This window comes from Cygnus atratus, chromosome 28 (assembly GCF_013377495.2).
Source record: "Cygnus atratus isolate AKBS03 ecotype Queensland, Australia chromosome 28, CAtr_DNAZoo_HiC_assembly, whole genome shotgun sequence".
Classification (NCBI taxonomy): Eukaryota; Metazoa; Chordata; class Aves; order Anseriformes; family Anatidae; genus Cygnus; species Cygnus atratus.
The window spans coordinates 1,579,696-1,604,107 of NC_066389.1; the positions used below are offsets into that span (position 1 = coordinate 1,579,696).

Genomic DNA, 24,412 nt, shown 5'->3' on the forward strand with positions numbered 1-24,412 from the left:
GGAGAACGGCTCCAACGCAACCCCGGGGCACAGACGAGCGGAGGCGGTGGCGTGCGGGGCGGGGAGAGGTTACTGCCCGGCGCGCAGAAATGCTCCCCCCCCTCTCTCCCTTACCCTTCTTCTACTGGGACCAGACCAAAGCCAGACTTTGAACAAGAACCAGGCTAGTTTAGGAAGGACGTGGCTGGCCATGGGGCCAAGGCAGCGCCTCCCCTGGGCACACACTCACGTCCCGACCCGCTCCGGGCGCCAGCGGCTACGCGCGCCGCAGGACACGGAGAACCAGGCAGCCGAAGGTTTCTTAAAGCTTTGGGGAGGAGGCGAGTACACATTCGACCTGACAGTGTCCCTTTAGCACAGCATTAGTATTTTTTTTTCTTATTTTTTTTATATCTCTTTTTCTTTTTCCGAAACATCAGCATCCATTACAGAACCTAGGAACAGCGTCCACCCCTCCATCTCGCCCCCTACGTAATATTTTACCGTCGATGCACAAACGGTGGAGGTACATCATTTCACGCCCCTCCACCCAGTATCTGGAGATTGAAAGCAGACCTTTATCGATGCAGAGCACCGGAGCAGCCTGCCCCGGCACCGGCAGCAAGCGGCAGCAAACCGAGCAGAAGAGGGGATGTTCCCAGGAACATTATTACGATGAAAATAAAGTCTCCTGTAACTGAAGGGAAAAAAAATCTCAGGCGATTTTTATTGGTATTATCATTATTTTTTTTTTTTGCTGTAGAACTGTCTCTGCCAAGTTGTGAAACTTGCTGGTTCAGTTCTAAATCAGGGTCCAGGATCTGTGAGCAGAAGTCGAGGGGCAGGAAATGGGGAAGCGGTGGTGGTGGGAGAAAAACTCTATATATAATTTATATATACATATATATATATAGGTGCTTGATGAGTTAAGTGCCTATATATATATATATACACACATATATTTATAGATAGGTATACTGGTACTTGATAGGTTAATCCAACACACATCTTTACCATCACGGCATTTTGGCATCCACAGACTGGTTGAACAAACCTGATGATGTTAAGATGCTGGCTTGCATCTTGTGTGCATTGGCACAGAAGCCAGATTCGAAGCCCGTCCTCTCCCAGTTCCCAATGGTTTAGAAAGTATCTGATTTAACAAAACCAGGAGTCTTGAAATGATTAAAGGATGTTCAACAAGGCAATTCTTTTTTTTTTTTTTGTTTCGTTCTGAAAAAAAATATAATATATAAAAGTGGCCAACCTCAGGAAGATCCAGGTAAAGGACAGCTGAAGAGGTTTTGGTCCATAAAGAAATACTTTTTCTTCTTTTTTTTTCCCCCCACTCGGTTTTGGGTAACAAAAGTTTTGGTCCAGTTTAAAAACGACGACAACAAAATTATATATATAAACTCGGGGTTCTTTTTTGCTTTCTGTTGGGATGCATGTTGGTTTCATATGGGCTCATTGCCTGTATTGCATGATCGTCTTTCTTAGGTTTTGGTGTGATATATATACTTTTTAAGAAAAGAAAAGCACAATGTTACAAGTGTGTGTGTGTGTGCATGTGTGCACGTGCGCTTGCGTGTTGCATGTAGCTGCAGCTGGCATCACTTGGAAAAAAGGATGAAGAGTGAACTACAGAAACGCGGAAGTCAATACACTCCCCCCAAGGATGGGAACTCAGGACTGCTTTTGAAATACCCTGTTAGTGACTCCTGATTCGTCTGATGAACAAATCCCTGCTCGGATAAGGAAAAAAGAACAAAGTTCCAAACTCCATGGTGGCTCAGAATAATAAAATAAATGCTAATCGCCCAGTGTGATTCAAATAGGTTCTTCCAAACCTTCTTCAGCTTCACCGGCGTCAGTTTTATTTCTTCTTCGTCTTTTTTTTATTTTCTTTTTTTTTGTGGCTTTTTTGTTTTTGTTTTTTTTAGAAAAAAAGGAAAACAATAAAAGTTCTTTAGCTGCTGTGGTTTTTTGTTTAAATCTTTGAGGTAATACAGTTGTGCCCTCGTTCTAACAGGTTCCCAGAGGTTGATGGTGTCTTTTTTATTTTTTTAAATCCCCGACATCCGTTTTCCTTTCTTTCTATTTGTTTCTTTCTGAGCTCCCAGTTGGGCTGTCATCCCTGGGGGGGGAGGAGAGTAGGGGCTTCAGACCAAGATGAAGATTGAACATGGCTGGAGAAGAAAGGCTGGCAGGGCCCTCCCCACATCCCTGCTCCCTTCCCCGTCCGATCGAGATGGCCTGGCTTGGTCAATGCAGAGAAGTCCCAATCTCACCACCAAAAAAAACTGAACTAAACCGCTTTGCTTGCGAGATCCGAGTGTGCGTTCAGAGTACTTGTTTTAAAAAAGACATCGCAGGCTGGAGCATCGTTCGCCCTTCAAAATTTCTGGCTTTGCTATTCATTTTAATTTTATTATTCACTTTTTTTTAAAAAATAACATACATTGCTTGTAAAATAATTTCTTTTTTTCTTCTTCTTCTTCTTTAAATTAATTTATTCTTTCATTCGTTTGTTCTTCAGATGTCATTATTATTATTATTATTATTATTATTATCATCACTTTTCTTTCCTGGACCCCCCCATGCTCCCTTCCTACCCCCCACCCCACCCCAATGCCCTGCTCTGTCTCTTTAGGAAAATATTCTAATGGCCTGAGTGGCTGCAGCGTGGCAAACCGGGCACTCCGGATCAGTCCTCTCGCAGATCCTCACGGCACACTCCATGCAGAAGAGGTTGTGGCCGCATGGCACCAGCGCTGCCGTAACTTCGCTTTCGAAACACACCATGCACTCGCGGCTGCTGGAGACAGACGTCCGGGCAGCGGCAGTCGTCCCCAGCTTGGAAAACCCTTGGAGCGGCTCTCCTTGGGACCGCCTGGGGAGACCAGAGAGATTGGGCTCTTGGATGGAGGAGGATGGGGAGCGATGTGAATTTGGGTGGATGGCACCAGTGCTGCTGGAACGCTGCTGTTTCGAGAAGAGCACCGAGACAGGGTTGGTGTTCTCCTGCCCAGCCCACATTGGGGCACCTGACTCCGGCACCCCGTAATACAGATCTTGCTTGTTCACGCCGTAGTTGGGGAAGAGGTAACCATAATTGAAATCGTTTTGGTCATTCAGCCGGGGTGTCTCGTAGACGGGGTCAACGGAGCAGTCGCCAATGCAACCCAGGCTGTTCTGCCGAAAGGTGGAGAGGGGTTTGCAGCCCGGTGCCGGCGTATGGACCCGCCAGGCTTCCGAGTAGCGGTTCTCCATGCCGGAATCAGGGCTGCTGGAGAGGAAGTCATTCTCATTGTTGTACTCCAGGATCTTGCCCGTCCTCACCGCGATGTGGGTCTCGATCTCCTCCCGAGCACGCTCCACGTTGCCCGGCGCACCTGTGATTTCAAAGACGGGGTCCCGGTCCCGACTGGGCGTGATGATGTAGGTGTTGGTCTGCTGCTGGATCCGCTTAATGGTGGCGCCCTTGGGGCCCACCACCAAGCCCACCACGCGGTAGGGCACGCGCACCCGGATGGTGACTTGCCCTGGCAAGGTGGGAGCGCTGCCGAAGGTGGTGCCGGCTTTGTTGCGGGAGGCCCTGATCATGGAGAAGTGCTCGGCTGCGGAGATGATCTCCCGCCGAGCCATGGCCACATCCTCCCGCCGCCCTGTCACCATGAAGACCGGCTCCTCGCCTCTCACCGGCGTCTTGATGTAGGTGTTGGTCTTTGCCCGCAGGGCTTTGATCTTGCAGCCTTGGGGAAGAGAAGGAAAACAAGGCAGGGAGGTTAGAAAGGACGCCCCTCTCACCACCCTCCCTTCTTCTCAGGAAACCAGGACAAGCCACCTTGTTTCCAGCAGGCTGTGCACCGTGCAGCAGCCACTGCGCAGGGGCAAAACACGAGGGAAAGACCTTTACTCCCTTAACAGGGACAGACAAAATGCCAAAGGTTCCCCCTCACTGCCCCCAGAGAAAGGCATAGCAGGAGTGTCTCCCCCTCCAGGAGCCCCCTCTTCTGCCATGCCCAGGAGGGTGCTGCCATTTTGTGCGCTGCCCCTCACCATGCAATCACCCTCAGATGCTTCCCCTCAGAAATCAGCCATCCTTCAGAAAACACCCCTCAGAAATTTCCCACCCCCAGGAACCAGGGAGAGCTTGAGCCCTCCCCATGGGCCAGCGGTCTCTGTGAGGAAGCCCATCCTTGCCAAGACCTGGGCCCCACCATGTTGCCCCTCAGAGAAGATGGCTGCCCCAGTTGCCCCTTGCCACTATTCAGCGTGCCTCTCGGTACAGGGGCAGGATTCCTCTCTGCATGGAGACTTCTGTCCTAGTGTGGGGCTTTTGGTGTGAATCTGTGGTGCAAGCCAGACTCTGTTCTTGCAGGACAAGCCTGGGGGAAGTGGCAGAGATGCAGCACTTCAGGCTCCCACCTCAGACATTGTGGCACCCCCACTGTCAGCACTGCTGGGGGCTGGCGGGATGCTACCTTTCGCTTTGGGGCTAAAAAAGCACAGAACAGGGCATGGCTGCCCTCCTGCACCGAGGCAGAGCCCTGCCATGGTGCGTGCAGCCCTGCTCCCCACCAAGTGCTGCCTTCTGCTCCTGGCCCCTGCTTTGGGGCATCGAACACCAGTGCCGCACGCCTCCCCATCGCAGCGGCCCAGGCGCTCGGACCCTTTCCCAAGATCACTTCCCATGCCATCCACTTGTGATGCCAACACCCACGCCCCGGAGCCCACCAAGCCTATTCCCTCTGCTCCCGACAGCTCAGAAAATGTCTTTCTGCTCTTCCAAAAAAGGCAAGAGACTTTTCAGTGTGCTTTGGCTTCCAAATCTTTTTTTCAGAATGGGGTTTAGAGGCAGCAATGCGACTCCAGGTTCCTAGATGACACTAGGATGCCATCGAGCCACTAAATATTTTTACAGATGTGGCACAGTTTTCTAAACTACTTCTGGAAGCCCTCCCCGCTGCTGCCCCTCTGACCCTGCTCTCCAAAAGCCTCGCTCAGTGCCTGAAGGCATTTTCAAAGCCTGGCACCGAGTTCCCATTCAGACTGGGGCTTCCTCTGTGGGAGGACGTTTGCTCCAAGCTTGGGTCTCTAAGAAAAACTAAAAAATGTGCTTCTGCAGGGTACTGCATTCCTCCTAGTGAAAATGGAGTTAGGGGAGCATTCTGCCCTGGCTTCCCAAGCATGCAGGTGTCTGGACACATCTGGCTCAATGCTCATGGAGCAAAAAGATCAGGATACTGCGTGAAATCACCCATCCCTGCAACCTCCTCTCCCCAAAATGAGCCCACCTCTTCTCTCCTGCGACCATTTGACACCACCCTAGCTTTCCACAGCACACTATGCCGACATCACACTTCTAACACAAAATGACCTGCCAACGATGCTTTTGTGACCAAGAAATTAAGATTCCTCAGCTGGTAGGCTGGAACATTATTATTTATACACACCCTAATAAATAACAACATCTCTCCCAGCTGGGAGTTTGGGTATGCCACTCACTTAGTGCTGCCACTTATCTGCAGCTCGACTCACGAGATGCGGACTTGTGACATTGGGGTATTTGCAGGAACATAACGATCCCACCACCCCCTATCATTAGCAAGAATTGAACCCTGCACCTTCAGCGATAAAAACAGAACCTGGTGCCGCTACAGATGGCAGGAATATTTCTCCAAGCTTGCAGCGGTGGCATGCGCCACGCACGGTTCAACCAATAGATACAGCTGCACGAAGCAGAGGCAGCCAGCCCGACGGGTCGCACTCCCTCTCGCAACACACGCGGGCACTGGAGTGCAGCCTCATCCAACAACGAAACCTCCAGGTACAGCTTTGAACCCCCCCCCCCACCTCATTTGTCAGAGGGTTTTGCCACGGGTGTAGAAACACAGGACGTGTGCAGGCAAATCCTGACTTTGCTGCAGACTCCCAGTGCAACTTTTAACTCCTCAGAGTTACTTCGGCTCGCTGAGCCTCGGTCCCCGGTTTGTAAAATGGTGAGAATAGCTGTCTCTTGCTCTGTGTTACCGCAAAACTTCCTGTAACAATTAGCATGGTGATGCTGCTGCATTAAACACATCTCTAAGCCACTGATTTCACGCTCCTGGGGAATGGAAACGCAAGATCTGACACAGAAAGAGCCAGGCAAATCCTGAAAGTCCAAAGCAAATCCAGCCCCTACCAGTCTTGTGTAGCCAACACATTGCTCCCCATGGAGCTTGCACCCTGAAGTATATCTGCAATGCTTTGCTTAGCAAAGTTTTTAAACAGTTGATGTGGACCAACGGCTACCTACAGCGGTGTGTTATTAGTACTTGGGAAACTCGGTCAAAGAACAGGACCTGACCGTGCTAGGCACGACATAACTGTAGGATAAAAACATGCACACAAAGTAAGAGAATAAAGGCTCCCCCAGGGAGCCTATGGAGGGCAGGATAAAATTGTATGGGGTTACCTGCATCCTCCACAACCCCAAGGCAGGCTGGGCTGCTCCTGGCCTGTCCTGGGCAGACGCACGCCTGCTCCACATCTGTGACTCTGGCTCCGAAGATGGAGATTCCATCTTAGGAAGATTAACCAAGATGCCACCATTTCCCCAGGGATATCACCGAAGCGTCACATGGAAAGAAATGGGGGTGTTAGCAACAAGCATCCACGCTGGAGATGAGTCCCGTGCGCTACTGAGGACTGAGGCAGGGTTTGCTGAATTCCCCCATGACCCACGTCCTGCCTCCTAGGACCGCGAGGCTGGCTCTCGCTTGAACAGGGACCGTAGGTACGCGTTCGTCAGGGCTGGGCGCGGGGTTGGCGTTTCTTAAGGCACGGGACAATGCCCATGTGTGGGGGGAGAGGGATGCGAGCCCCGCATCACAGGGAACAATCGAGGAGGTGACATGGAGGGTCAGGCAAGCAGAGCAGTGACAAAGGACAGGGGCTCCACGCTGGGGACAGATGGAAGGGAACAGTGGCAAGGAATACACATGAATGAGGGCAAGCGTCAGCGAGTTACATGAGCTGGAGAGGGTGGGAGGGAGCCAGGGATGGAGGAAAGGTGATGGAAATGGAGGGGAGAGGCAAGCTGTGATCCTGCAGGGCAAGGAGGAGAATTAGTGGTGTGGAGGCCAAGGGAAGACACCCCAAAGAGGCAAACGGGAGACGGGCGAGGAGAGAGAACGGCAAGACAAGGGGAGGGAAGATGGAGAAACGGACAAAAGGACGCATGGTGCAGTCGATGGTGTGAGAAGCAGGGGGAGGAGGAGGGAGGGTCTCTGTGCAGGCCTGCAGACAGGAAAGCCAGCTTTGCGGAGGCAGACAGATGGGGGATCCTGCGCTTAAAAACTGGAGAAAATAACCCCACAGGAAATGAGACCAACTCCATCAAGACCAGCAGGTTCAGTGGCCCAGATCTCCTGCAGCTCTAAATTGGCGCAGACAACAGGCCAAGCCGTAAGCAGCGCAAATCCAGATAACTCCACCAACTTCCAGGAGGGCTGCACTGATTTACATCAGCTAAAATCAGGCTGCGCTGCAATCTGATGTAGCCGCTCACTGCCACGGCTCCTTGCCTATCCCAGCCCCAACCCCGACCTTGCCGCACACCGCAAAATAGGGGCTGAGCTCTCTGACACCGCTCTGCTTCTGACGGAGCGTGCCAAGATCAGAATATGGCCCTTCATGTCCTGGTCAGATCAGTAGCACAGTCTAGTGTGCTTTTTTTTTTTAAAAAACGAAATTTGCCCTGTGTGTTTTTTTAATGAAAGGCTTTCTTTGTGCGTAACAGAAATTTGGAAACAACATGCAACAAACTGCTTTGCTTGGTAGATTATTAAAAAGCGGAGAGAACTGCTAAGTAGGTGGTGTTAAAAATGTAAAACTAAGAGGAGAAAAGGACCTGTAGGAACTATAATAATGTGTAACTTTGCTGTAGCATTCTACTCTTTAAGGCAGTGTGCAGACATCAGCTAATTGATCCCTGGCAGACTCCTGCCAGTTAGATTTTTATATTAGAGAATTAAGCTCTTTCTTGTGTTTCCACTACCTAGCTTCTATTATTCTGTTTTTTTTTTTTTTTTTTGCCCGTAACACAGATCCCAAAGCATTTTGCGAAGGAGGCTCGTATGATTATTTCCTCCCCCCACCCCTTTTTCTTTTTAACTTCGGTTAACTGACTGCCAATTGACTCAAAGTAAATGTGTTTGCAAATTACCCTAGCAAGCCACAAGCGTTAACTTACAGGAGCAAACCCTAGAGGGCTGCTGAGCCTCCGGCACCCAGACCAGTTACCTAACTGGAATGAGCCCACACAGCACTAGCTCTGGCTACAAATAAATAAATCTGGTCTAGACGTTGCCAAACTCGAGACGGGGGCAAGTCAGGGGGTGATTCAGATCTCTGTTTACCCCTGCATTAGGGGTAAACAAATCCATCAAAACTAACAAGGAAGGCTTAAGGAGCTCGAGCCACCTTGCCAAGGCAACGAGGGTGTAGGATACATCCAACCTGACCGCCGTCTACTTTGCGAACGGACTCATCCGAAACCTCTCCTCACTCGGAGCGGCCTGAAACCAATGTGGTTCCGTGGGACCTCGTGGTTTACACCGCGGCTCCCGTGCGCTGCTCTGGCGGTGGCAAAAGGCCTTCGAGCAGCTCCAAACCTTGCACGTGCCCCCTGCACGGGGCAAATGCCAGCAGGAGGACGGCGTGACGAAAAACCCAGGCGTGGCCACCATCGGGAATTTTACCCCAGTGTAAATTCAGGGTTAAACCCACAGACACCCTTCCCATTGCCACTGCTGGAAGGCCGGATCCTGAGCAGGTGCACGATGCCACTGATGCAGCCTGGAAGGATCTGACCTGGCATCAGCTGGCACACCTCCTGCAGCCCTTGCACGGGCTTCACCTACAGCAGACAGCCCCGAGGTCATCTTCTCGGCTCTTAGACACACCACAGAAATCACTCCGGGTCCCTGAATTTCTTGTTTTTGTCAGACACGAGACCAGCTCTACAGACAAAAGATTTTTAGTCCTCTTCTCATTTACACTGAGGCTCCTTCACGCTGCTCGGGCGTAAGTTACACCTGTAAATACCCAACTTCGGACATTTTGACATTGCCGGTGTGGTATTAAAGAGCCTAAGGGCAAATTAGGACTTTGTCTTTTTTTCTGTTATCATCATCATAAAATTAAAGGACCATAAAATCAGCAACCATCCAATATCTCTGGTAAGGTGGGGCATTCTTTTCCCATTTAAGATGAAAGCCATGTTAAAAGACAAGCACACAAAGAACATCACAAATACACCGTCCTGAATATCTGTGGGGTAAGATTTTGCTGCATTGAAAATCTGATGAAAGTGGTGTCAAAAAACACCAGCGCGCACAAAAGGACCACAAACAAACAACTAAATCCCTTCACATCGAGGTTTTATTGCACTGATGATGCAAGTTGTGTTTACAAGGAGGGGAGAAAAAAAAAAAGAGAAACCAATATGCCAGGAAAATAAGCAACTGCCTCATTTTGGTGTGGTGATTTTACGTAGCGATCAAAGTTGTGTTATAAACAGAAAAAAAAGAAAAAAAGACATACAAAAAAAAAAAAAGGTGAAACGCACCATGGAAAAAACAACGCGACCCCGCAGCGGCAGACCCCACCAGCCCGTCCGCCACAGACAATCACCGCCTTGTTGTGTAGCGGGGGGGGCGGAACGGTGTTGAAGCCCCCCCAGGTCTCGGCATCGCCACGCCGCACCGGGGTGGGTGTGTCCGCGGCCCCCGCATGCCACGATCCCGCCGCGGCACGCGTGGCGCCGGACGGCTCGTGGGGGGCACGGCGGGTCGGGGGCTGCCAGACAAAGGCAGCGCAGAGGGGGCAGCGCAGGGGGGGGGCAGCGCACTCCCACTGCCCTAGATTCGGGGCCGGCCGGGCTCGCGCGGGCATCCAGCAGCCGGATCTCGGGCGCGGAGCGCGCACGTCTCCCTGGAAAATTCCCTTTGTCTCTCTCCCAGACCCATTTTCTCCTCCCACCTCCAGTTCAAACCGCGCAAAGTAGATCCCGCTCCGCACTTTTTCCCCGGTGTAAATTCAGACGGATTCTCATTAACACTTTCGAAACAGGCTGCCACCGCCTGCAGTCCCGCTCTCCCGGCGAGGCCCGTCTCCGGCTGCTGGAGCGCCGTAACGGAGGGCTGCTCCGGGACCCCGCCGGGCCGGATGGATGGCGTTCGCCCCGAGCTTTACGCAGCCAGCAGCCGCCAGGATCTGACCCCCTCGCTGCCTCTCGGATGCTGTACATCCACCTCCACATGGTGGGTGGGGGAGCTGCAGTCATCAGACTTCCTCAATGGGAAAGGCTTCCTTGGACTATTTTTAAATGCTGGAAGCGTTGGAGCATGTTTGGAGCTACACAAAGAGCCCAATCACCTGGGGTTAGTGGGGCCTCTTGTTATTTGACTTCACCTTGCCAAGAAAGAGCAATTTATGTTAAGCTCCTCTCTCGTGTAATCTCATTCCTGTTGACAGCGGGGCTAGTTAGAGCAGGCTGGGAGATGCTTCACCAAAGGGTGGCTCTGGGTGCAGGTGACAACGGGTGCTGCCACCAACGCCAGGTGCAATGCTCTCCGAGGGAACGTACCCGCCAGGAGCGGGCGGCTTTGCCCCGCTGTGCTCCGACCAGCGGAAAGCCAAACCCACCCAGCACCTTCTCCCCACGCCTGCACACCCCAAGTGCACAAAGAAACGGGACCCAACCTCAAACGCGCTTCCCTTCGAGTCCTGCAGCCTCCTCCCTGGCTCTGTTGACAACGGTCCAGTTTGCCAGAGGGAGCAGATTTAACCCTGGCAGCAAAGCGAGAGCTGTGCCTTCGCCACGCTGATCCACACCTCCGCTGATTTCTAGGAAGAACCTGGATGTCTTGGGGGCTGGGGATTTCTGCTTGTTTTTAAGTTCTCGGTCTGAAAGGCCAAAGCATGACACCTTTGCACATCCTCCGCCCTTCCCAGCATTGCTCCCCTCTCCGCTACAACCACACCCTTGGGTTGCAAAGGACAAGGTTCTTGCAACCCCTCTGCCCCATCACCTCCAAGACACTTTGGTGCTTTGTCTTTACACCCTGGCAAATCGACCTGCACAGCTCCGATGACAGGCACGGTCCCGGGGAGGGGGCTGTAGGGAAGGTGCCCACAGCAGGAGGTGGCAAGTGAAATGTGGGTGCCACCAAGCACCCCGGAGCACCCTGCAGACCCCGACGGCTCCAGAACCTACATCACGCTCATGCCACACAGCCACCTGCGCGATATGTCCCCACTCCTTGCCCTAGTGGATAAAATGGGGGCACACCTGGAGGCCACGGCTCCGCCGCCAGCCAGGGAAGGGGAGCTACTGCCAACCACGGGCAGGGCAGTGTGGTCCCACGCCAGTCAAGGGAACTTTTTTATCCCTGTCCCCTCACCTTTCCCTTTCTGGTGTCCTCCCCTTTGCTCCTGCTCCCTGGCACCGGCCGCCCTGGGAGGAGCGGCTCCCGGTGGGCCAATTCCCCCAAAGTGCCCCTTTTTGGGGCTCCACGCTGTCCCGATGAGAGCCCCCATGCTTCCCGGCAGGCGCTCGTGCCACCGAGGAAGCGCTGCTTGAATTCGGTGCAAAACCCAGCACTGCCGCAAACCCAGACGAGGTCTCCAGCCAGTGATCGGCTCCGCAAGGGCACGGCGGCCGCTCCTGGGGCACGCCGGAGCTGGCAAGCTCAGGCCGAGCTCCTGCAGCACCCCCCAGCCAAAGAAGGGTCCCCCCCAACCAAAACCTCTTTGCAAGTCACACTTACGGCCATCCCAACTAAAATACCCGGGGCTGAGCCCCGTTTACACCAAGGTGCCTGCACACAGCTCCAGCAAAGCACAGGGCAGTCTTCGAGCAGGTGGAAATCGCATTGCCAGAGGCACACCAAGGGACCCTGTGCCCAGGTCCAGGCCACTCACGTGCGCTCGTGCCAGCAAGTTACACTTTCAGAGGTGGAAAACATTTTACAATATCACGAATGGAGCGGCTCATCAGATCAAAAAATACGAAGTTAAAGAAAAAGCTCAACCCTGTTATCAATCAAAGCCCCAAAACGATTTTTATTTTAATAACACTTTTTTTCCCCCTCCTCTTTTCCAAGATGTTCCTCACCCTATTCACCAGTACCCTCAAACCACTCACTTCCCCAGAGAGCCAGCTCACACCTCCCCATCTGCAGCATCACCGGGGGTGCTGAGCCCCAGCCAGGCGGCTGGCAGGGCACAGGATTTGGCCCCCAGGGATGGCGCCAGGTCCCTGCAGCGTCCGCACCCAGCTACGTCGGCGAGGCGGCCGGCACAGCCCAGCCTCCCGACAAAACGAGACCCGGGAGACACGGCTGAAGGCCTTTGAAAATAACGAGCGGGGTCCAGGATGGCTGCTGGGGTGCAGAGCTGCAGCTGCCTGGGCTCTGCCGAAGCACCCTTGGGTTCCAGCAGCACAGGATCTGGCCCGCCGAGCCCTGTCGCGGGGCGCAGCCTGACCCAGCCAGGGCTCTGGCTGCTAACGCTTCCCAGATGTGGGAAAACCCTCACGCACACGAAAAATGGTGGAAGAAACCCAGGTCTCCATGTCCGCACACACCGCTGCCTGCCGAGCAAACCCAAAAAAAAAACCCTGGCACCTGAGGTCGGGGCAGCGGCGAGGCCCAGGGGGGAGCAGCGGGGGCACCTCCCGCATCGCCCAGCGTCTCCCCCCCACGCCGCCCACCAAAGCCCGTCTCTCTCCCAACTTTAGGGAACAAAGGGGGCCTGATTCTCCACGGCCGTGCCCCCGCCGCGCAGGGCTGCTGCCAAAACCCCCTGCCCAGGGGGTTTGGCCGTGCCCTCGCCCCTGCCCCAGCCCTTGGCACGAGGCGGGGATGGAAAACCAAAGCAGGACACCTCGCCGCCGCCACACAGGGCTCGGGGAGGGGACGGCGGCCCCCACGCCCCCGCCATCCCCGGCTTCGTCCCCGGGCGAGCCGAGCCACCGGAGGCCCCATTGTTCCCGGAACGCGTTCCGGCCCAGCGACGCGCGGCCATCAGCCCGTTCGCGCCCCTCGGGTCCCCGGCTGGCGGCAGCGGCCTCACCCAGCCGCCGGGTCCCCCCCCCGCTCCCCTCTGCCACCCCAGCGGCGGGGCTGCAAAAAAAAATCCTCCCAGCTCAGGCAATTTCAATTCCCAACCCAAGAGGAAGCATCTGGATTTGGAGCCGCAGTCTCTGCCCGTCACACTTCCAGAGCGTCAAGTTACTTGCTTAGAGAGAGAGAGAGAGAGAAAAATCCCACTTAGCCACACTATTATTATTTTTTTTTTCCCCCTCTGCAAGCGACACAAACTTCTCTCGCCAGCCCCGAGCCTCAGCCCCGCAGTGGCTCCGCGCCGACCCCCCTGCGCCCCCCACTCGCGGAGCCGGAGCGGTGGGCGAGGGGTGACTTAAGAGTGGGTGTGGTGTGTGTGTGTGTGTATATATATATATATATATAATTTTTAAAGCCCTCCTCCATTCCACCTCGCTCCGAACAGAGCCGCGAGGAGAACAAAAGCATCACTGTCACGGAGCGGGGCCGGGCGGTTGGCGGCTGATGGCAAGGGGGGACGGGGACACCCCACTCGGGACGGGGTCCTGCGTCCCACGGCGGGGTCCCCGCTTGTCCCCTGGTGCCAGGACGAGTTCAACTTTCCTTAATCCTCTCCTGGGGGCCTCGCTAGGCCCGGGGGCTGCCGCCCGGCCCGGCAAACCCTCCCCAACCACACCCCCTCGCTTCCACGCCGAGCCCAACAAAGGGGATTTTTTCCTCCCCGTTCCATCCACGACCCCCTGCCTCCCCCCTTGCCGCTTTTAGCCCGGCTTTTTCCTTTCGGGGTTCAGGGCGCAGCGACACGGACACGCGTGGGCATCCCCACGCGCTCCCCATCACCCCTCCACCGGGGGTGAGGAAGGGGGGGGCTCAGCCCCGGCTCCCCGCTGCGCCCGAGTGCTCCCGGGTCGCCCCTTCCCCTTTGTCCCCCCTTCGGGGCTGGCCCGGCTCGGCTCGGCTCGGTTCGGACAATGGCAGGGGGAAAAGCGGTGCGGGGAGGGGGGAAGTTCACGGTCCCCCCCTTTTTAAGCGGGGCGCTCCCGGTGCTAAAGGGGGTGGGGGGGGAGGAGGTGTTGCACGGTGCCTCCCGACAAAAGGGGAGTCCTGGCTAAAAAGGGGGTCCTGGCCAAAAAGGGGGGTGCTGGCTAAAAAGGGGGGGTCCTGGCTAAAAAGGGGGGGGTCTTGGCCGAAAAGGGGGGGGTCCCGGCCAGAAACGGGAGGGTCCTGGCCAGAAACGGGGGGTGCTGGTCATAAAGGGGGGTCCTGGCCAGAAAAGGGGGGCTTGGCCAAAAAGTGGGGGCGTCCTGGCCGAAAAGTCGGGGAGTCCCGGCCATAAAGGGGGGTGGGCCTTGGCCAAAAGGGGGGTCTTGGCCATAAAGGGGGGGGTGGTCCTGGCCATAAAGGCGGGGGGTCCTGGCCATAAAGGGGGGGGGGGGGGGGGGGTCCTGTCCCGGCTCCCCCCGGCTTTGCTCACCTTGCCTCCCCACGATCTCAGCCACGTGTTCGGAGCTGGGCACCGGCACGCACTCGGTGGTGTTGGAGCTGCTTTTGAGCCTCAGCTCGGCCTCCTTGTAGAGGGCGCACAACTTGGGCTCCGCCGCCCCGGCGCTGGGAACCGGGGGACCCTTCGGGGCCGGGGGCGGCGGCGGAGGCGGCGGCGGCGGCGGCTGCTGCGGCGGCGGCGGCGGTGGCGGCGGCGGGGGCTGCTGCTGCTGCTGCTGCTGCTGCTGCTGCGGGTTATTGTTGTTGTTGTTGCTGTCCTCCACCAGCACCACGGCGGCCGAGGAGGAGGAGGAGGAAGGCTCGCCTAGCCCCAGCAGGCAGAGCTGGTCCAAAGCGAGCTGCAGCGCCCGGTCATCCTCCAGCAGCGCTCTGTCTTTGCCGCTCCCACCGAAACAGCCTAAATCGCCGAAACCCCCGTTCCTTTCCATTATCCCTGGTACTACCAGGCTAGGCATGGCTAACAAAGACTTGAGATGGGGGTTGGGTGGTGGTGGTTGGTTGGGGAGGGTGGGGGGGGTGTGAGAGAGAGAGAGAGAGGGAGAGAGAGAGAGAGAGAGAGAGAGAGAGAGGAGGGGAGTGGGGGGGGGGACACACAAAGAGCTCGGGAGGGGAAAAAAAAAAAAAAAAAAAAAGGCAGAGGGAGAGAAACAGAGAGAGAAAAGGACCCTCCGCCCACCTCCCCTCCGCCTGGCCAAGCCCCTTTCTCTCTGTAACCCGAGCCCAGGCACTTCCAAGCCCGCCGGGGTCCCCCCGCCGCCGCCTCCGCCCCCGGCTCCCAGCCGCCGCCGGTGCTCGGAGGGGCCGGGGGGCGCGGAGCCCCGCCGGAGGGGGGGGGGGGGTTGCGGGGGGAAAAACTCTTTTGTTTGAAGGCGGCTGGGCGCAGCGGGAGCCTGCCCCGGCCCACGGCCTGCTGGGGGATGTAGTCCCCGATCCCTGCTCGCACAACCCCCCCGCGGAGCTCCGCGAACGGGGCGCGGGTGGGAAGGGGGGATGCGTGGGAACCGCTGGGGGCCGGGGTGGGAAACAGCTTGGGGGGAGGGGGGCGGGCAAAGGTGGGGGGGGTTGTTCTCGGTGGCCCCCGTGGGGGACGCGCACACGGCGTGGGGAGTCCCGGGGGCACGCGTGGAAGGGGCTGCGGGGGTCCCGAGTGGAGGGGGGGGGGCGTGGGAACCCACCGGGGGGGCGTGGGGGAGAGGCGAGGGGAGCCGCATCCTGGGGGGGAAGTGGGGGGGGGGAGGTTTAGCGACCCAGCGGCACCCACGGGGGTGCTGGGGGCCACGGCGTGGGGCTGGGAGCCTGGAGGGATTTTTTTTTTTTCTTTTTTTGGGGGGGGGGGGGGGAAATCGCGGGGATCCGAGGGCACAGAAAAGGTGTGTGGGGGGGGTGGCGCGGGGTTCCGGTACCCCGAGGCTTTGCTGCCGCACGAGCACATCGGGGACCGCTGAGGCTCGGCCTCCAGAGCCTCCACTCTTGGCCTCCAACCCCCAGACCCCAGTAAAGCCCCCTCCGACCCCAGCAAACCCCCACACCCCCCCCAGACCTCAGCAAAGCCCCCCAGACCCCAGCAAAGCCTCCCCCCAGCCCCCAGCAAAGCCTCCCCCCAGCCCCAGCAAAGCCCCCCCACCCCCCCCCGGCAAATGGGGCTGCTGGGGGAGAGCCAGGGGCCAGCCCTTCTTCCTCCTCTCCCTTTTCTCATTGAAATGAGGAGCGGTTCAGCGCAGGGAAGCATTGAAAATAGCTTTTCAGCTCCCCGCCAGCCAGGCTGGGGCTGGGCCCTGTGTGTGTGTGTGTGTGTGTGTGCGTGTGTCTGTGCGCGCCTTTCTCCCCTCTTCCCCTTTCTTCTTGAATCAAACCAGATGTCTCTCCCATGAAATGGGATTGCAACGAGCTTACACTGGGGAGAGACAATGCAGAGCGGTGCGAGGCTCCCCCCTGCACCACACCGCGCTGCAGCCCTGGCAGAGGCGACGGCTGCGGCGCTGGCTGGGGACGGAGCAGGGCGATGGGTGGTGGCACTGGTGCCTTGTCACCCAGGCAGGAATTTTCTTCCCCCTTCCCCGTACTCCCTCTGCTTTCCTCTCCCTGGCTCTCAGATCCTCGCTGCGAGGTTTCTCTCTTCCCCCTGTCTCTCTTTCTGGGTCTACAGCAGAAGATCTCAGCTTGCAGATGAACTAAGCAGATGGGGCACACAGCACAAGGAAATGTCTCATCCAGTGACTCAGACGGTAAGGTGTTGCTATAGCTCTCCCGGCAACTTTGCCCAGGCACTTTGGGAATGGGTGCTTTGCTTTTGTTCCCTTTCGCCACCCAGAGCCGCAGCGCGAAGTCGGGCAGATGCTGGGACAGCGCAGGAGGGGCCGGGGCAGGTTCCCTCTGCTGCAGGACCTGCGACAAAGCAGCCTTGGGGCTGGAGGTGTTGGCATCCGTGCTGCGAGCTTCCAAAAAAAAAAAAAAAAGAGCAAAAAAGTAGAGCTAAGAAGAGAAAAACCCCACCTCGTGCTGCTGCATTTCGCGCGTCTCCTTTCAGTCACGAGTGTGGAGCAGCGTCTTGAGTTACTCGTATTTTATTTTAACCTTTGCACGGTGCTGGGACTTGCTGAGGTCTGGCAGCTTGGGGAGGGGTTCCTTCGTCTGAGAGGTGGCGTCTGCTCGCGGGCAATGTCCCACATGGGCACCGGACAGGGGCTCATCCTGCGCACGCATGGCAGCGTTTGTTTGGCGCGGCCACGCTCGGCCCCGCGTGCCCCGTGCACGTCGCATGGCCCGGAGAGGGTCGAGGTGGGCGTTTGGTGGCCACGGGTGTCCCCGTACCCGCTGCCAGGTACGGCTCACTCGCACGCCTAACAACCCGCGGCAAGGTTGGGTGTGAGACTCTGCCTAAACACGCGCGCGTGCAAGATGCAGACCTGGGAAGCGAGCGTGCAAGGGGTGAGCATTTACCCCAAATACGTCCATAAAGTGGGAATGGGTTTTTATATGAAGCGTTTTGTGCGCATGCAGGTGTGCGTTCACACGTGCATCCACGCGCACAAACACCCGTGCATTGCATTGTCTTGTTGGGAACGTATATTTTGTCCTGTAAATTATATTACAGCTGGATTTTCATTAAAGTTTGGTCACGTTCATGAAGGTGGTGGCGGCGCCTGGCCTGTGGGCACCGCATCATTTGAGGGACACCGGTTTGCTTCCAACCTCCATTTTAGGTTCTGTCCTGTAGCCTTCAGGAGGAGAAAGCCCCTTGAAGTCATAAAGGGAAAGGAAAAAAAAAAAAAAAACAAAGATAGAACTGCAGAGCTCCAGCTCTGAGCTCTCCGACAGGCCCAGAAATAATAAAACTAGCTAAAAAGTTGTGTGACTCCATAAAAATGGAGAATACGGGCCGCTTTTCGCTCACCTTCTCCCAGGGCTTCCAGATTTCACTTGAATTACATCACCTCACTTCTCTGCACAGCCACAGGGTCTAGAAACTTGCTTTTAAAAATGAAAATTCAGACTCGCACATATCCACATGACTCACGGAGCTGGGAATTTCAGACAAACATGAATGCTCACAGCAAAATTGCGAGAATTGGCACCATGGGCCATGACTAATTCTGATGGGTCCCTGATAGCTGCGCTGCTCGGTTCATACAATATTTTGGGGGCGTAGCTGGGCTCCGACCAAGGCTTTGATCCTCCTCCTGGTGATATCAGCTGCTTAGGAATGATCTTACCTCCCGTCTGGTGCTGCTGCCCTCTGGGGTGGCTGGGTTTTGGTAGCAATTTGGGTTAAAGTTAGTGCTCTAGAACTGACTCGATGAGCTGGAAGAGCTCCTATCACAGGACAGTCAGAGGCTGGGATGTTGGCATCGTTGTAAGAAGTAATTTTCCGGCTCCAGCTTGCACACTTTGAGCGCTTTGCTGCGGGCATAGACCGTGCACGGTTACAGCCACTCTGCAAACTTCCCTACTTCCTTTTGGCAGCCGCGCGGTGTTTCTAGTTCAAAAGTTGGTATGTCCAAGTGTTTTAAAATCCACATCCCTCAATGACTGTCAGGGAAGAAAGGATGAACTACAACCAGGAAGGCTCTGCCACGCAGAGGGGTGGGGATCAGTGGCGGTGTCGTGCTCCTCGCGCCTTTCCTAGGCGATGGGTTGCAAAATGGTCCAAAAAAAAAAAAAAGCCAGAAACTGCGAAGTGCAACTGCTGCTGATGCCAGAGCTGCCGGGGGGGGAGTGTGGGCATTACAGCGTGTCGCAGAAAGCCCCGTTGCAGGCAGGAATAAAGCTGCCGTTGGCTGCAAACAGGCAAAACAGCGACTGACGCTCATCGCCAAGAGCGAGCATGGCAAAGAAACAAAGTTTTTCCCCTTCCCAGCCCTCCATCCCTTTTCTCCTCAAATATACCTGCGGCTGGGGGAAAGAGGTGTTTGTGGGATGGCAGCTGCTAGAAGAGATTCGGCGCTGGTAACCTTTGCCGCGAGAGCTCCGAGACGTCGCCTCCCCGTGTGCCGGAGCTGCGGTGGTTGCGGGGTGCCACGTACCGATCGTAAACCCTTTTGCTTTCTAGACCGGCCCGATAGCAAAAGCTCTCTTCTCCCTCCATGCAGGGATCCTAAAGTGCTTTGCAAACATTTGTTAATTAAGCTCTTCTGTGAGATAAGTAAATTACTGTAAAGCTCTGCTCCAAAGCTCCTTGAAGTCCATTGGTTTTGTTGAGTCCATGTCCATGGGATCAGGCTCAGGAGACCTGATTGAAAAAAACCCTCAATTTTGTTAAGAGCTCAGCATATTGGCTGCAGATGGAGCGCTAAGCTATGGGCACAATCTGGTGGTGGGACTGCTGGTGCTGAGCGATTTGCAGGATTGGTCGTGCTTGTAAGAGTTGAGGTTTTGGACTTCTGGACACGAGGTTTTTGGAAAAAATGCCCTAAGTTTGTTGAAATTCTTTCAAGTGGAAATCTCAGTGATTTTAGATTTGGGACCTAGAGGGTCTTTCAGTGTCACGGTCACGCTCTCCCATATTCCTGCTGCTTAGAAATGTGGTTTGTGTTTGTCAAGGAATATTTTTTCTTCCCATTGGAACCCCACCTTCTGCAAGCAGATAATTCCCAATTTCGTTTTACAGAAAGTCAGGATCGCCGTACGCTTCCTTGGACACATCGCCCCCCTAACTCTTAGAAATATTGCCAGGTGGGATGCTAGGCTTCGAGCCATTTATCCAGCATTCCTGAACCCCCGCCAGCCTCGGCAGTCCTGGCGCAGCTGCAGGACACGTGCAGGTCGGCTCTTTGGGCATCGCACCGCCGTGACGCCAGCGGGGCAGGTTCAACGCAGGCGCTCCTACCAGGCGCCCGGTGCCGCCGTGGTCGGACGCGTCCTGGATGTGCCGGCCCCACACGCCGTGTGCCGGACAGATGGTGTGCGTGCGCCCGGCAAAGCCGGCATGTCCAAGCTGTGTTGGATGCATCCATCGCACGCCCCTCATCAAGCTGCGCGGCACATGCGCAGGGATTTCTGGCCAGGAAATCTGGTGCAGAAATACATCAGCCCTGGCCGAGGGGCTTACCCGTCTCCCGTCACCGTGGCAAATGTCTGCAGCGAGTGTGCCTGCGGGGGGGCAACGTGCCGTGGTTCCAGCCTCAAGGCAGGGACCCGAATCATGGAGCCCGACCAGCTTCCATCGGGGTGGGACCAGGGCTGCAGATCTGATTTCCAGGGCTACAAGCAAGCTCTGTCCACAGTAGCGTCTTCCACCTTTGAGGCTTGGAGTATATATGGGTCTAATGCTTTTTCCAACCATGTGGGGTTTTCAATGGAAATGGGGAAGGTTTTTGCTAGGGGGTTAGGTCCAGTGAAGTCCCTTTGCCTTTCAGGAGCATTCATGAGGGTGATGGGGCTGGCTGCAGTCACATTTTTGGCCTAAACAAGGCCAAGAAAGAGCTCAGAAGGTTGGATTTGGTATCCTTGCATGCAGCAAGAGATCAGTGTCTCATCCCCACTGACTGTGCTTGAAAGCAACGACAGTAATTATTCACAAAGCACTCTCAAACACACAAAGTTAAATAGATGTATAAGAAAAAAAAAAAAAACTTTTGTTACTTACCTGTAACCGAAGCAGTTTATGAATCTCGGGCAGCAGCAGCATGCCTGATCCTAGAGTTCTTTGTGCCTGTGAGCAATCGGGCCAGCATGGCACAGCCCACGCTCCCAGGTTTTCCGGACACCCTAGACAAGCGGTGTCACTCTGGTTTCATGTAGGGGCACCGTTCTCTTCCTCCCCTCCAATCTTTACCCAAACTATTCTCCACATCGTGCCAGAGCCGAGGCGGGTGTCACGCCGCATGTGATGCCTCCTTCCCAGGGGTGCTGCAATCACCCCGCTGTGCTCCGGAGCTCTTCCCCTCACTATTAATTTTAGTCTCGTGGTAAGATTCACCACACGCCTCTGTGGGGACGAGCCGGGAGGGTCCACTGCCCTCGGGGCTGCAGCTTTGGTTTGGTGTTCCTGGCACTAACCAAGAGGCGACACCATCGGTTCTTTGCTTTTATTTGCTCTCAGCAGCCCCAGGTCCTTTCAGAAGCACCTCACAGCGGGTTTTGGGGTGGTCTCCTGGGGAGGCCACCAGATCCCTGCTTTAGTCCATCTGTCCTCCCCCTCTGAACCTCTTGACTGGCCTTAGCCAAGTTTGGCAGAGGGATGGAGGGTGCGGAGATATCACATCCTTTGAGTGTCATGCAAATCCGTGCCCACAGGTTTGCTCCACGGAGAGCGGGGGGATAGCGAGGGCATGCCTAAGACAGAAAAATGAGAGTGCAGAAAAGCAATTTAGAGCACAGTCAAGGTGTCAGAGTGTTTGTCCTGCCTCTGCCTGCCAAGGTTAAGGCTCCTGGCATTGCCCCTGCCTCCTGGGCTTAAAAAAAGGGGAGGAAAAAGGGCTGCGTCCATCCCAGGTGCCAAGGAACAGGACAGGGCACGCAGGACCCGTCCACATTTCGCCCCCCAGGTGACTCCCAAGCACACCGCAGGCTGCACAGTGAGGCAGAATCAGGCCCTGAGCCAATTTAACCCTTCTTCTTATCAGTCTAGACATCCTCATTATCCAGATAAGTGTCTGATCCTCGCCGAATCCCGCTAAGCTCCTGCCACTGCAGGCTGACCGCGGAGGGCACTCGCCCCAGCCCGGGCTCCCCTTGGGGTGGGAGATCCTGCGCCGGATCGCGGAGCCAGCCTCTGTCATTAAGGGTGCTTTCCCAATTACAAGTCATTACCAACGCCTTTATTACTATTATTTAATAGATCGTGTTAATTATTATTATTCATTTGCTTTAAAAGAAGTGTTCCCATAGCAACGGGGAGATGTATGCTGCTTTTCAGGCACATCAAGTGGACGTGTTCCCGGCCGCCCCCGAAGCGGGTTAGCAGCACCCCGGGGGGAGCTGGGGCTCCCCAGTGATGGTGACAGCACCGCCACTGTCACCGAGCGGTCCCTTGCGCCATTAAAAAGTTCCTGTGGGATGCAGACGTCGCTCCAAAATGCTGAGGATCCTCTTGAGAGCAGAGTTGGTGCGGTAGCATTGGTCCGTGCGTGCGTGTGTGACCCACGAGCGAACGAACCTGCTGCTAATTAGTGCATTAATTTCGGGTTTCAGGTGGGACTTCCGCCGAGCGCAGCAGGGCAGGGGGGATGCCTGAGCCCCCTGTCTTGTTAAGCAGCAGCCCATGCCCAAGCTCTTGCACTAATTGGCATTTTGCTGGCAGCCTGGTGCTGGGGGGATCCCTGCCCCGTTGAGGGGTCCCTGCGGAGTCCGGGGAGAGACATGCTGTCACCTCGTCCCTGGCCGGTGGCGATGGCCACCACTGGCCCCAGGATGGCAGCGGGAAGGCACGAGTCTCTCCATACCAAGTGTCCCAGCCTCTGCGTCGTGCCGGCAGCAGCTGCACTTCCCCGGCACTGTTTAGGTTGTGAGAGCAGCGGAAATCGGCCGCCTCGGTGGAGGTTAGGGCCAGAGGCGGCTGCTCGGCCCAGCCGCTCCTAAGCAGCAGTCAGAAAGCTGCAGCCTTAAGGAAAACCAGCAGGAAAGGCCCAGGCGAGCAGCCACGCTTAAAAACACTTGTCCAGCAGCAGCACGTCCTGCACCGCTCCAGCTCACCCCAGTGCCTGCCTCCTGGGATGGCTCATTCCCTGGGGCCGGGTGGGAGATAATCCTGCTGAGCCTCTCTGCAGAGAGCTGCCCTGGCACTGCCGGGGTTCAGGCTGCATGGATTCAGCAGTGGGGACAGCAGGTGGCAGGGACAAAGCCCCGGGTCAGCCCTTTGGGGTGTCCCTGGGGCCAGGGCCTGCCCCATGCACGGGCAGGGCAGGTGCAGGCAGTTACGTCCCGACCGGACCCGCCGGGAGCGCGGTGGCATAATGGTCCCGCGGGGACCCCCGCGCTGCACAAAAGCTGCCTTAAGAGCCTGCGCCTCCCCCTGCTCCTCCAAGAAGTGGAGAAACACAAAAGAGTAAAAGCAGGAGGGGCCGGAGCGGGTGGGAGAGGGAGGGAGAATCCCCCCATGCCCGGCAGCTAATCCCAGCTCCGCTCGAGAGGGATCTCGAATAACAAGCGTCGCGGTCGAGGCCAGATGGATTTGATTTAATAACAAAGCAGGGGGGCTTGGGATCATTTCAGAGCCTGCCAAGGGGCTGGATTCTCTGCGAGCAGCAAAGGGCCACCTGGTGCAAACCCCAGCTCGGCTACACCCCGAAACGCCAGCACCGCCTCAGCCGTGGGTGCCCGGGGCTGTGGGGCTGTGTGAAGGGGACAGGAGGCAGCCCCCGGGGTCTTGCCTCTCCCTTGTGCTCAGAGCCCTTTTTGGGGTGGCCAAGGAGCAGCTCTCGGCTCCGGATTTGCAAACCCCGAGACCCTCACTGCATCCCACCACGGCCTGACCTCTTGGCTCCAGCAACTCGGGGCGAGGAGGTGGCTTGCGCTGTCCCATCCCCGCAACGAGGTGCTTTGGGAGGGGGCAGTGGGTTGGACGGCAGAGTGACGCTCGGGGCAGCGACCCTGGGACCGGGTTTTCACCCTGCTCTTCCCTCCTTGGCTGGAGCCTGCCTTGTGGGCGATTACAGGGAGCTGTAAGTCCTCGCACGCGGCACCATTCAGTGCTTTGGAAAAGAGCTCAGCTGGCCGAGCCCCTCCCGGCCTCGCAGGACACGTGGGGCCCCGTCCTATATCCCGGTGCCTGGAGACTGCAGCGGGCTCCCTGGACCGTGCCGGAGCCGTCGTCTTGCTTCAGGGCCTGCAGGACGGATGCTGCAGGGTCTCCTCGAAAGCAAACCCCGGGTGACTCTCCTGCGGCAGGCAGGGCAGGGGCGACGCGCCGCCACGCCGTCCCCGCCGCGGCGCTCGCCAGTTGGTGCCCGGGCCAGGGCAGCCTCCCTGGAGATCTCCTTTCTGGAAACCAGAGAAGCTTTGGCGCTGCCCCCGCCGCCTCCCTGGGCAGCAGGGAGGTGCTGCTGTCAGCCCAACACCTGCAGCTCGGCCCGGCTGTCAGCCCCGCTAACTATTCCCGTCCGCATCGCTTGGCTCTCTGCCTCGGGAGCAACGAGATCCCGGCGCCAGCGATGTGCTGGTGAGAGCTGGGGGGGGGTTCGAGCTGGGGGAGGATGCCGGGGCCGCGTGGCTGGGCCGGGAGGGCAGCGGGGGGCAGCCAGGGCTCAGGGACACCCCCCAGCTCCGCACCCGGCACACTCCTTGCAGAGGGGTCGGGATGCGGGAGCTGTTGCTTGCACCCCTGAGACCCCGGTGGTCTGTGGTGTGGGTTTGGTCCTGGACTTGCTCTGCCC

The 24,412-nt window shown here is 56.6% G+C and overlaps 1 protein-coding gene across 1 annotated transcript; it reads right to left on the reverse strand.

The window, feature by feature from the left end:
* Positions 1-523: 523 nt before the first annotated feature.
* Positions 524-15,055, reverse strand: MEX3A (mex-3 RNA binding family member A). Its single transcript, XM_035571135.2, has 2 exons — positions 14,572-15,055; positions 524-3,734 (listed from the first exon to the last, which is right to left on the reverse strand). Exons 1-2 carry the CDS (start codon positions 15,053-15,055, stop codon positions 2,629-2,631), a joined length of 1,590 nt encoding a protein of 529 aa, XP_035427028.1. The 3' UTR covers positions 524-2,628.
* Between the last annotated feature and the right edge of the window lie 9,357 nt (positions 15,056-24,412).